Source organism: Polypterus senegalus, chromosome 17 (genome assembly GCF_016835505.1).
Source record: "Polypterus senegalus isolate Bchr_013 chromosome 17, ASM1683550v1, whole genome shotgun sequence".
Classification (NCBI taxonomy): Eukaryota; Metazoa; Chordata; class Cladistia; order Polypteriformes; family Polypteridae; genus Polypterus; species Polypterus senegalus.
The window spans coordinates 1118436-1131553 of record NC_053170.1 but is presented as its reverse complement, the minus strand read 5'-3'; the positions used below and the strand labels follow the sequence as shown (position 1 = coordinate 1131553).

Here is a 13118-nt window from a genome sequence, read left to right as displayed (position 1 = left end):
GCATGTGCGACTGAACGAATCACTCCCACGAGACGACTCCTTCTTCCCGAGTCACATTAAAGATTCGTTCAAGAACGACCCATCACTAATGCCGCTGGACGGCCGAGTATAGTGAATCGGTGTTGGTTCGAGCAGATAACAGTAAGTTCGGAATGTTGCTTTGGTGGAGCGTACTTTCCAAGACTAACATCGTCGACTGACTTAAACACTCCGACAGCTCCGGAACCGTAAGTAATTTAGAACGTATCGGCATTTGATTGGTACGTCGAAATCTATCTTTGGTTTTGGCATCCGTCCTTCTGACATCCATTGGCAAACTGAGTAAAGATGGCTGGGTATATTAGGAACGGTCATTGTTTAAATTTTAGCCGATCTCAGATCTAAAATGACCACGGCAACATAATTATGACTCCGTCTCTGATTAGAGTCGTAAAATATGGTTTGTTTTGAAAATTTGTTTGCCAGAAAAAATCAAATGAGGTGCGCCGAAGAGCTGAGTTCACGTCTCGCAGCCCCGTTTAAACAGGAAGCTCTTCATGACATCGGCCCAAAAGGTCTGTTTAGAGCACAGATGAGTGCCATGATGACAAAATCATTTCAAGGACTTAAAAAAACCAAATAATTCTTTGCAGAAAGTATGGATTTCACAAACAGAATTTGTAGCCCGATTCGATCGGCTCCCAGTCGCTAGTGTGTATAAAAGCTTCGCTTGCCAACCCCTGGGTCCCTGTCGCCCGCGGGTCTACAATTTAAACAGATTGTTATTTTCATTAGAATTGTTAAATATGCATAACAGAACTAACTATTTTACACTGCAGCGAGTAATTAACGTAACGTAAAACGTAATAAATTGAAAGTCACTTATGTTTCTGTTGTGTTTGAAGCACTCGTTGCGTTAGACGATTTCATTCTGTTTGGCTTTGAAATGAAGACGCAGATACTTTTTAAACTTCCACTTTTACTGTGAAACGTAAGTACAAATTTCTTGAATTAACTTCTCGTCTGTCGCATTGAATTTTGATTCCGTGTTTGGCCTTTCAGCGTAACAACCCAACGTGTAACTGCCGGCGAGTGAATTTCGTTTCTTTCTCTCTAATAAATAAGCCGACCTTTTTGAATGTTTGTCCCTGTGACTTGTTATTGTCTTTGCCAAAGCGATTCTACTGGGAAACTGTAAACGTTTGAATACGAGTGGCGTATCGAGATCTCCTGTGGTGTCTCATGTTAAGATGGACGACATTGCCTTTCTTGTCGCCTGTTCAACTTATCCCGTCGTATCGCACAGCCCATCACTCAGATATCAATTACGCAATTACATCACACAGTAATTCATGCCATAGAAGACCAGACGATGTTCACGGTGGCAGATATTCTTTGTGATATGTAAGTTGATGTTTTCATCTTCCTCCTCATCATCATCATCACCACCACCACCTGTCTCTGCATAGTCCATTGATACGCATTTCACCAGTTCGTCTCTTACTAAGAGTTTAGGTTCTCATGTCTGCCGGGCTCCTCATCTTACGTTAGGAGGAACTCGCGCGGTTGATCCTCTTCATTTCCATCCTTTTGTTCTTCCCACGTCACCACAGCAGTGTTGATGGCCAGCAGGAGATCTCATGTGTTGTCCGAGTGTTCCCCTCATTTTCTTGAGCAGTTTATAATAAATATGTTTTAGCACGTTGGCTGGTCACCTGTGTCACCTCGTATTTCTTTTATTGTTCTAAGACATGAAGTGTCAAACTGTAGTGACGTTGATTATATGAAGTCACATCCCTGACGGGGTAATGAAGCCCCCTACGGTCCTGGTGAAGATCTGAAACACGTTGACAAGATGAAGCTCCAGTGTGAATTACGGGGCCTACCAGGACTTGTTGCTCCTTCAGGACCGCTGATACGGACTGTGGGGGTCTTTGAACTGAAGCACATGACTTTGCGGCTGAATGCTTGTATTTGTTTCGGATTCTTTGCTTTTTGTTTGTTTGTATTCTTTATATTTCACTGATATTGAACTACTTGGCCCGTTAAACTTCACCTCAAATCACCGCAGTCATTTGAGTCCTGAACTGTTCACATTTACACCTTCACATAGACGGTACTACGGCATCAGCAGGCTGGTAAGGCGACTGGTGCCCACCCTTATTGACAACCCCCGGTCCCCCACCTTCACGCTACTCTCCATCCTTCGCCCCCACATTCCATTGCACCGTCGGGATGTCTAATTCTTTATTCTGTATAACGTGTGACTGATGAATCGACGTGTAAATGTGTTCATTATCCGCACACTCCATCGTGATGACCTCACACGCCAGTCTCTCACACACCTGTCTGTGCACTCGGGTCAAGCCAGGTGACAAATAAAACGTGACGTGTCCTCCGAATTTGAGGGAAAGACGACACGTTACTCTCGTACTCACATCTCGTAGGTTGAAAGTGATCTCCAGATTGCTCCAGAAGTTGTCCGAGAAGTCGGGGTACATGTCCAGCACCTCAAGGAGGTCCTCTCTTTGGATCTTGTGCAGGTCACAGTACGTCAGCGCCCGCACATCGGAGTTCGACTTCCCAGGACGGGCGTACAGACTTATGGGTTCACCGAATGTGTCGTTTTTGCCTGCAGCACAGAACAGAAACGTGCGTTAGCTTCAAGCCTGCATTTGATTTAAAACCGTGGAGGCAGAGCTACAAACCCGCACAACCCCAGGAGCAGCTCCTTCAAAAGGCAGAGCTTAGACCAAGTTAGGTGGATTTAGAAACAAAGCTGTACTGGAAGTCACAATATGGTGCATCAAAAGTGCTAATCTGAGCAGACGGAATGAAGCAGTCCAAGGAGGACCACCAGAGTCCTTATTCTGCCTTTACGGCCACTCGGTCGCCTCTTCACTTTCACTTCATATTTCATCTTTTAATAAATTGTTCAGAGACAGCATGGTGGCGCAGTGGTTAGCGCCGCAGCTCCTCCAGTGCCTAGCCTTTGTCTTCAGGGGGCTCGCACTTTCTGTCCGTGTCTGGACGGGTGGTCCTCGGGTTGCTCTCTTTCTTTTTTTTCTCACATTCCCCAAATGACATACAGGTCAGGTGAAATTGTCCCAGTGTGAGTGTGCTGTGCATGGGGGTCCCGAGAGAGGCCGCCGGTTTACTCTTCGCAGTTGTTTTCGATTCGGCGACCCTGACCAGGACTGAGAGAATGTTCTGGAATGTTATGTTCAATTATTTTAATTATCATGGCGTTCATAAAACACTCCGGGAACTAATGCAGAGAACTAAGAGAGAAACAAAGGCGACACAATAACTGCTGCAGCCAGGAGTGCCGTGCTGTTCTAATTATTATTATTATTATTATACGTTATTAATTAATTATTAATTGTTTGAATTATTATTACACACTATTAATTAATCATTATTTATGCATTATTCTAATTATTATTATACCATATTAATCATTACTTATACATTATTCTAATTATTATTATACATTATTGATTATTTATACATATTCTAATTATTATACAATTATTAATTAATCAATATTTATGCATTATTCTAATTATAAAATATTATTCATTAATTATACATTATTCTAATTATTATACCATATTAATTAATCATTATTTATACATAATTCAAATTATACAGTATTAATCATTTTTTATGCATTATTCTAATTATTATACAGCATTAATTAATCATTAATTATACATTATTCTAATTATTATACATTATTAATTAATCAATATTTATGCATTATTCTAATTATAAAATATTATTGATTATTTATACATTATTCTAATTATTATTATACATTATTGATTATTTATACATTATTCTAATTATTATTATACAGTATTAAATAATAATGAATTATACATTATTCTAATTATTATTATACATAACAGACAAATACTTTTTTTTTGCTACAAGCTTTATAAGATGGCACTCAAGCGGGCAGCGAGTTGATACGAGCTGAGATGCACCAGGGTCCCCTGCTCGGTCCGAGACGCGGGTTCAACGGGTGAACAGATCCGAACTCTGCTTTGGACTCTCGCGCCTTTGCTTTTCATCTCAGTGTTTTGGCTCTGATCTTTAAACGGCCGTCTCTTGGGGGCACAAGCACTTAATCGGACCTCACTAATTAAAGGGTCTCTCTTACCACAATTGTTTCACTTCATTTTACACCAACTTGACAAACAGGTTTTGGTTTCCTGCCTCTGGTCGTTTGGTCAGAAGCCCATCATGAGTCCCCTTATATGAACGCACTCTGACTGATCAAATAATTGTGTTGCTTCTTCTCAGCATTTTAGAACCTTCTTGTGACAGGACCCTCCCTGTGTAGACCACCGTTTATCATTCACTGCATGTGACGTGCGCCTCTAAGAGCTTCTCAGGTTAGTTTAGAAAATTTGAAAGATTTAGACGAGAGCAGGCGCCATTCAGGCCAACAAAGCTCACCAGTCCTGTCCAACAATGACATCGAGTTGAGTTATGAGGGTCTCTAAAGTCCTACTGACCACCACACGAAGTGCTCACTTATTCCACGTTTGTGAAGATAAACTTCCTAATGTTTGTGTGAAATTCACCCTTCACAAGTTTCCAGCTGTGTCCCCGTGCCAGTCATTTTAAAGTCCCTGTCTCAATCCACTGCACTCATCCTCTTCATCACTTTAAACACTTCAGTGACGTCTCCTCTTCATCACTCTAAAGGCTCAGCTCTTTTAATCTTTCCCTCATAACTCATCCCCTGTAGCCCCTCAATCAGCCTCGTCGCTCTTCTCTGGACCTTCTCTTGTGCTGCTGTGTCTTTATGGAGACTCCAGATGAGGCCTCACCAGTGTGTTATAAAGACTTGAGCAGAACCTCCTGTGACTTGTACTCCACGCCATAAGGCGCTATATAACCTGACATCCTGTTAGCCTTCTTAATGGCTTCCTACACGGTCTGGCAGTCCACTACGACTCTTAACTCCTTCTCATAAGGTGGACACTCCATTTTCAGACCCCCATTGTGTATTCACACCTCACATTTTTACTTCCTGTGTGTCATTCTTCACATTTACTGACATTAAATTTCATCGTCCACAAATCTGCCCAAGCCTGTCTGCTGTCCAAGTCCTTCTGTGATGATTTAACTGATTCTCAGTTATCTGCCAATCCTCTACACACTTCACCAGCTTGTCATTTATATTCCTATCCAAATCATTTATGAATATTAAAAATAGCAGCAGCCCCAACACTGACCCCTGCTGGTCACCACTCTTAACGTCAGCCAATTCTGAGAGGGCTCCCAACGCCATCACCCTGTGCTTCCTGAGACTAGAAGCCTTTTTGGTCATTACAGCATGTATAAGGAAATGTGTCTGAGCCAGTCCTGCACCCATCTACACGCCACACCCTGAACTCCCACTTCCTTTAGTTTGATGCCCACCAACTTGTGTGGCACCTCACCAAATGCTTTCTGAAACTCCTGGTAAATAATATCATTAGTTTCACTGTAATTGTATCCTTTTGTTGATTCCTCATAGAATTCCAGTATGTTAATAAACTGTGAACTGGTCTGCCTGCTACTAGAAGAGATGCCCCTTCAGTCACATGACTCACCACTTCAGTTCAGCACACCCTGACTAGAGCTGCTGATTAACTGTGCAGACTGTCATTAGCACTAAAACACAAGTCACATGACAGTTAGAATGTGTCACTAACCCTCACCTATTCTGTTTCACTTCTCGGTACTCAAATGTGGCACTTGATGCCACTGCCCACCTGCCTGGCACCTAAAGTAAAGTCACCTCTGATGGAGGATCATAGGAGTTGTTGGGTAGAGGGGTCCTTTCATCGGATTGGCTGACTCAGCTGTGGAATGGCCAATAGGGGGAGGCAGCTTGATGGCTGAGGTCTCCAGGACTCTCTGAACAAATCCAAATCATATTATGGGATATCATCTCCTGCTGTGTTTGGCTCAGTACTTGTGATATTTCTATTGTACTGAGGATGACTTGTGTTGTGTTGTATTGACCCCCTTTATTTGGTACTGTGTATCTTCAGAGAGTCCCTGGGTCCCAATGCTTTGACTTTGTGCTGCTCACGGGGTCCCAAATGAGGCACATGACCTGCATTGTGAGGGAGTGGCCATGTGGCACCATTACCCAAAGGTGACACACCAGCACTGGGGACTTTCAGACAACAAATTATTTAGCCAAAGTGTGCGAAGAAACACGATGGCGGCTCCTTTAAAATCCCTTACTGTGTCTGGGACTGCACTTCGTATCCTTAGACGGGTGACAAGTTTACCTTCTGTTTAGTCAAACCGTGTGTGGGTGAGAGAGGCATTGATTTGTGCCATCATATAATAATATTTATTTAATTATTCAGCTTCTGTAAAACATCACATTTGCCCCTAGGGACAAATAACATGCCATCTATCTTTAATTTAGTGTCCTTCAGCTCTAACTGTCTAGTATATAGCGCCTTTCACTCTATCTATCTATCTATCTATCTATCTATCTATCTGTCTAATCCTGCCTACTACACCAAATTCTATCTATCATATAGTGCCTTTCTATCTAGCTGTGTATTATATAGTGCCTTTCACTCTATCTTCCTGTAGACCGGTGTCTATGACAGATGCCCGCTATGCCAGCACTTCTTCCTCAGGGTCGTGGAACTCGTCTCGTGCCAACAGTGAGCTGCACCTAATCTGCTGTCTCTGCTTTGATTCTTGTAAAGTGCCCAGGAGTCGTGTGTGTTATTTTTGACACGTGCTACACGGTGTTTGAAGTGGAACCACATTAATGGAGGTCCCCTTTTTGTGGTGATTCAGTGACATTTGATTGTTTTGATTGAAGTTGGGGGGTCTGTGGGTTCCCCATGAAGATTCTTAAAAAGATGGCAGTACTCACCAGTTCACTAACACAATGTGCTGTTATGGTGAAGCCTCATACATTGTGCCACACTGAGACAGTCGATGGAAGGCTTTGGGGGTCCTTAAGTTCAGATCAGCAGCCATCAGCAGATACATCACCATTTGACCAGAATGCCCGGGTGGAGGGCTGATGGCAGACCCCTGTAAAGATACTCACCTGAACACGTAAGAAGAGCTCCATGTTGAATTTGGAGACTTGCTGGCATTGCCTACTGGTGACGACCGTCCCACATATAACATTGAAGAGCTGTCCAGTTGTTCTTCACAGAAGTGTCGCTGTGCTAAGCGGTGACGTCTTTGTCTTGTGCCATCACCTCCTGTGTGCCTCTGTTGGCAGTGAGCTGGCACTCAATGGCTTGGCCTTCTCTTCTTTCCTTTCTCTTGTGTCCCTGCAGGACTGTCTCGGAGTGACTTGTGACTTCCTTAGAGTTCCTGTTCATTGTTGTGAATTTAAGTGATTGTTATGTCGTCCCCCCCCTTTAGGATTAACCCTTCAGATTACATGCAGCTCACTTCTCCGGGTGAGTCTTACCAGCGTGAAGGGCAATTCTAAATTATGATCTTATCAACCGCGTCCCCCACTTGCAGATTAGCCGACTGAACATGAGGAGGAGGAGGAGGAGGAGGAGGAGGGTGGGAGCCCACACTGACACAGCGCATTGCCAAGCCCACCACGTGACAAACCAACTCGGGGTCCCAGATTAGGACCCGAGTGCAGCCCTGCGACGGGTGACACCTCAGCACCACACGAGTTCAGGTGGAGTGGAACACGGTGAGGTTTGTTATGGTGGCTGGAGTGCCAAAGCTCGAGAAAGGCACTATATAAATAAAATGTATTGTTATTAATATTACACTTTCAAACGCCAGCTCACACACTCCATGTGCTCGTCCCTCTCCTTCCATTTTCTGCTCTTTTTCGTTAAACGCCCTCAGTTTAGACGGACGCTTTACTCGGCCTGCACTCCACTTACCAGTTTCTCTTCTTCATTCTTTCATATTTTGCTGCTGTGCCGATGAAAAAAAAAACATCGAAAATCCTTCTTGAGGTCAAAAAGGTGAAAAAATGCTGCATGGCACACAGCAGGAGCTAACGCCACATAGAAGAACGTGCCACTGAAGTCAGCACAATGCCCACGCTGCGCCCGGCAGCGCATCAGCCTCATTTAACGGTGGGCACAACATGTGCTGCTGATACATCAAATGTGGAGACGACTCAGGTGGAGAAGGTGAACAGTTTTGACACCTCGGTGTCCACATCACAAAGGACTTGACTGGTCAAGCACATCGACACCTTGGTGAAGACGGCACAACAGCATCAGTACCATCGCAGACACCTCAGGCTGCCCTCACAGCTACTAAGGAACTCCTCCATATGCCACCTGGTTTGGGACATCACTGGGGACATCTACGCCCATCAATGCCAGACCAGGGCAAAGAAAATGATGAGAGATGCCAGCCATCCCATCCCCTCTTCTCGGTGCTTAGGTTGGCAGCCTGAAGACCACACAGACTGAGGAGGGGCTCCAGTGCTCAGTCCGTCCACATCCTAAATAAGGAGGACTGCCAGCTCTTCGGCTAAACCACCTGTGCTGGCAACTGGGAGGCTGCTGGTTTGAAGTGTGGCAGTGCCAGCTGGGATTCTACTAAACCCTTAACCTGAAATCGCCCGCGGGACGCTGCGGTGCATCTCAGGAGAGGAAGTTGGGGTGCGCAAAAAATGACAAACGCCTCATACAAGAATTTATATATGGCAACGAAAGTGAGCTGTGGAGCTTACTGTATATGAAGTTATTTTAATATATTTACTAACTGTCCCCCGCGGCTCCGCCCACACAGTGGTGAAACAGGACAAACAATGAAAATAACGTAATAGTTTGTATTGAGAAGAATTGATATTGATAGCTTTCATATCTGAGGGCCTCTTGATGTCCGATATTTGTGGTTTGCTATCAGGGTGAGAATGTCGCTGTGATCTCTTTGCCAAAAATGTAAAAAGTTGACAAGATATCTTTGGCCAAGCGGAAGGTAGGTGGCACTGTATGTGATTGTGTTCAGCTCTGATGGGCGAGGGTCCCCGTGTGGCCATCATATCACTGCCAATCGGCAGCTACCCTTTAAAAGACACATAGCTCTGACCTCTCTCTCTTAAAAACGTCAAACGTTACTCTTTAACAATCTCTAGATGATAATGTCTGCTGAACAAACAGGTATGGCTAGGTAAGAGGAGGCGAGGTGCGCTCCAACACATGGCGTGAGGTAGAGCGACTCGAATGGAGGCTGGCAAGTGAATGAGGAGAGCCCTGCCTGGCTCCCCACTCCTGAGGCCCCGCCCGGCTCCCCACTCTTGAGGCCCTGCCTAGCTCCCTCCTCCTGAGGCCCCACCTCCCCACTCCTGAGGCCCTGCCTGGCTCCCCACTCCTGAGGTCCCACCTCCCCACTCTTGAGTGCCTGCCCACCTCCCCAATACTGAGGTCATGCTTCCCTCCTCCTCAGGCCCCGAATCCCCACTCTTGAGGCCCCGCCCACCTCTCCAATCTTGAGGCCTCGCCTCCCCACTCCTGAGGCCCCGCCCCCACCGCTACTCCTGAGGCCCCGCCTCCCCACTCCTGAGGCCCCGCCCACCTCTCTTGGATTAGTGCATATATATTACTCCTGCAAGCGAATGTAAAGCAAATTCTAGAAGAAAACCTGCTCTAAATCGGTGAAGTAGTTCTCTCATTCGCTATCTTTGCGACGGTAAGGTACGCCCGAGGCTGGCACACCCCCCCGCTCCCCTTGGCCTACTGAGGAAATTCGGTACTGCAAGTGAACTCTGATTCTTAGCGCAATGAGAGAAGTCAAAAATCAACCAGAATGTTCAAGCAAATTCTAGAAGACCCGATGTAAAACGTGAAGTCGTTCTCTCGTGAAAAGCGGACAGACAGACAGACAGACAGACGTTGGCTTTTATATTTAGAGAGAGATGTTAATATAAGGCGTTTTCTAAAGTCGCGTGTCATTCTGCGTTTCTCTTTTCCATTTCGCGTCATGCCAGGTCGTTGTGCCTGACTTCATACCGTGCTGTGTGCGTTTAACTGGACGTGACAAGTTTGATTTGGATTGGCTGATTGCCGCAGGCTTACCAAGAATTGCCACCACCACATCGTTGCGCAGGATCTCAATGGAACCTCGAGATATGAAGTACAGGGCGGTCAGCACGTCCCCGTAGTGGACCAGTGTGTCCCCTGGCGGGGCGTGGGTGGTCTTGAAGCGCATTGCCAGCGCCCTGAGGCAGCCTTTGCTCGCTCCACGGAACGCCTTGCAGTTCTGAAGCAGATTGCGGTTGAGGTGGAGGCAGATGTCCGCCTGAAGACATTCTGGGAAGCCCTTCAGGACCTGCAGACAGAGGCAAAGACAGTCAGGGGCCGGGCATGGAGGGCTGGACTCTCAATACATAAAACACTGACATCTGTGCGATTCAACAAGCCGCTCCAAGCGCCGCCTCTTTGCTCCTCATTTTTAATCATAAAGCATTTCCCATACAAAATGATCAGTGAAGGATACTTGGGCAGGTCTCCATGTTGTTAGCTCTGCCCACGCTGGCGCTCATCCTTGCATGTTGAGTGTGTCGGTCTGGAGGTGCATCCTATTGAAGTGCGCGTCGCCTGCTCCATTTGCACATTCAATTATGCGGGTATTGAGCGGGCCAAACAGCTCTTAGGCTCTGCGCTGGCAAGGCTCTGACAAGCAGCTTAAACATGGAATTGACAGGCCGGAGCAGCAGATTTTCCATTTGCCTTTTGGAGGAGATATCAGCGTTGCTCGGATTGTTAAGGCTAATTGACGTGAGCAGAGGTAAAGGAAGCTCGTCGCCCCCCTCCAAGGAAAGGAAGGCTAATTTGGGCACAGCAGAGGGCAATGCCCGTGATTGAAGGAGAGACTTTCTGCTCAATGCATGGGCTTGAATGGCTACTTTAACGATTTGAGGTCACAGCCAACCAATAAACACGAGGGAGGCTCAGAACGGACAACACATGGAGCGCAGCAGATCAATGTGGGTGAACGAGGGTTCATCGCTCCGGCGGGGCATCAGTCGTCAGCAGCTTCGGGTTCACTCTGTCAAAGGAATCTGAAAGCTCTGAATCTCTCTTACTGGACGCATATTTGGTGTCAACGTGTGCAATAAACGGCGTCCTTTATCCCCAATCCCTCCTTGAGGTGGTTAGGGAAATGCCCCTTGTGGGACCCTTGGAGAGGACCAGGGGAGAGGACATGTCCACAACAATACCGCGAGAGGGCAGCCTCCCTGGGGACCCTGTAGGGGCACGTGGTCACCGTCTGGAGTCACGGCCGGAAGAGGATCTGGGCACAGGTGGAGTACGCCACACTCAGGAGTGCTGCCAGAAGAAGATCAGGGGGCGGTGGGCAGAGCTTGTGAGGAGGAGTGACGGCGAGAGAGATGTTGGTGCACTGTGTGCTGAAAAGGGAGCAGGTGGCACTTGTGTCTCCGTGCCTGTGGGTGTAGGAGATGGGCAGAGAAGGGGGCGATGAATCAGCGCCACGCAGAAAGCACAGGATTGGGCACTAGTCTCCTTACTCCGATGGACCCCTCATTTACTAGGTGTCATGATTGCTAATAGTCATTTGTCTTCTCTTTTGCTTCGACTTTTGGTTCCCAAAGCATTCGCTTATCTAACCTTTCGTTTGCCGAGTAACTTCACCCTGTAAAAAAAAAATTTCAGACAAGCTTTGTAGGCAACAGAAATGACATTTCATCGTCAAGAGCAATCATCGTCTTCGTCACAGCTTCGTCTCGGCACACGTACAGTAATCCATGCACAAACCCCTCCCCCCGTTCAGAAATCCTCCTCACTGGCTACCAGCAAGTTCTCACCCTTGACCCCAGCCTGGGCCCTTGACTGCTGCCCTGGTCACTCACTGCGTTCATGTCGATCCCATTGGTGTAAGACCAGGCGTGCTGGAAGTACTCCTCGAGTCGCTGGCGCAAGGCACTTGGTATTTGATGAAAGCGGATGAACTCTTTGACGCGGAGCATCTGGGTGTGGTATCGGGCAGTGCCAGAGTACAGCCGCTGGATGATTGCTGACACGTTTCCAAAAATGCTGGCGTACATCAAAGCTGTGGAGAAGCAAACGCATCTTCAGTGAAACTGCACGGTCAGAACAAACTGCACTTTACTGAATGAAGAGCAGAGCGAAGGAGGCTGCCGCTCCGCCACATGCACCTTGCGGCCGAGAAACGACGTCACGTTTGATTGCACGGCTGACGTAATCTTTCTGATTCTCTCTACGTGCCATTAATGTTGGCCATCACAGAGTTCCTACATGGGGTCATACATTCGTTAAAATGATATAAAAGGAACACGTGGACGAGACCTCCGCCTGAGTGGGGCAGCAGCACACCAGTGGACCTTCCTGAACGTCTGCAGAAGTTTTCAACCGGGGGTCCTCAGTCACGGTCCTGCAGGTTTTGGCTCCAACCCAATTCCCTTACTGCTCCAGTGACACTTCTGCTTCACTTTAGGGGTCTCTCTCTGGTTAAGACTTTGAACCCTTATGGCGTAGTTTAGTCCTAATTAGCAAGAACATGCAGCATTTCTCCATTGAGCTTGTCACCATTGACACCCTGTGTGTGTCTGTCAGGCACTATTGGCTTTAATCAAATACTTGGAGAGAAAGTGAAGGACTGAGAATCACTCCTCCATTTTAGCCTTCAAATTATTTGGATGGGGCCGCACGGTGGCGCAGTGGGTGGCACTGCTGCCCTGCAGTTAGGAGACCCGGGTTCACTTCCTCGGTCCTCCCTGCTTGCATGTTCTCCCCGTGTCTGCATGGGGCAGGTGCATTGGGGGTTCCTAAATTGTCCCTAGTGTGTGTGTGCCCTGCGGTGGGCTGGCGCCCTGCCCAGGGTTTGTTTCCTGCCTTGTGCCCTGTGTTGGCTCCAGCTAGTTAGGATATAGTGGGTTGGATGATGGATGGATGGATGGAATCATTTGGATGAGATCCTCAGAAAGGGGAAAAAAATCTCAGACGGCAAGAATTGCTTTCTAATTAAGCAACAGCCACTGCAGCCCCCCAGGACTGGGATCGAGGACCCCCTGGTCTAAAATGACGCAATGAAAAGCATTCGCACACTCGGACCTGTACAAAGAGATCCCGTTTTGTGAATTAGAGCGGGAAGTTAAATGTCTTCTTACTGCAGACTCG

The 13118-nt window shown here is 46.8% G+C and overlaps 1 protein-coding gene across 1 annotated transcript in view; it reads right to left on the bottom strand.

The window, feature by feature from the left end:
• kcnh6a (potassium voltage-gated channel, subfamily H (eag-related), member 6a) overlaps positions 1-13118 on the bottom strand; it is an 86528-nt gene that overhangs the window by 8872 nt on the left and 64538 nt on the right. Inside the window, exons 9-11 of the mRNA XM_039740871.1 lie at positions 11831-12030; positions 10035-10287; positions 2418-2611 (exon numbers count right to left, since the gene is read on the bottom strand). Coding sequence (XP_039596805.1) covers positions 2418-2611; positions 10035-10287; positions 11831-12030 — 647 coding nt within the window. The remainder of the gene's footprint in view (positions 1-2417; positions 2612-10034; positions 10288-11830; positions 12031-13118) is intronic.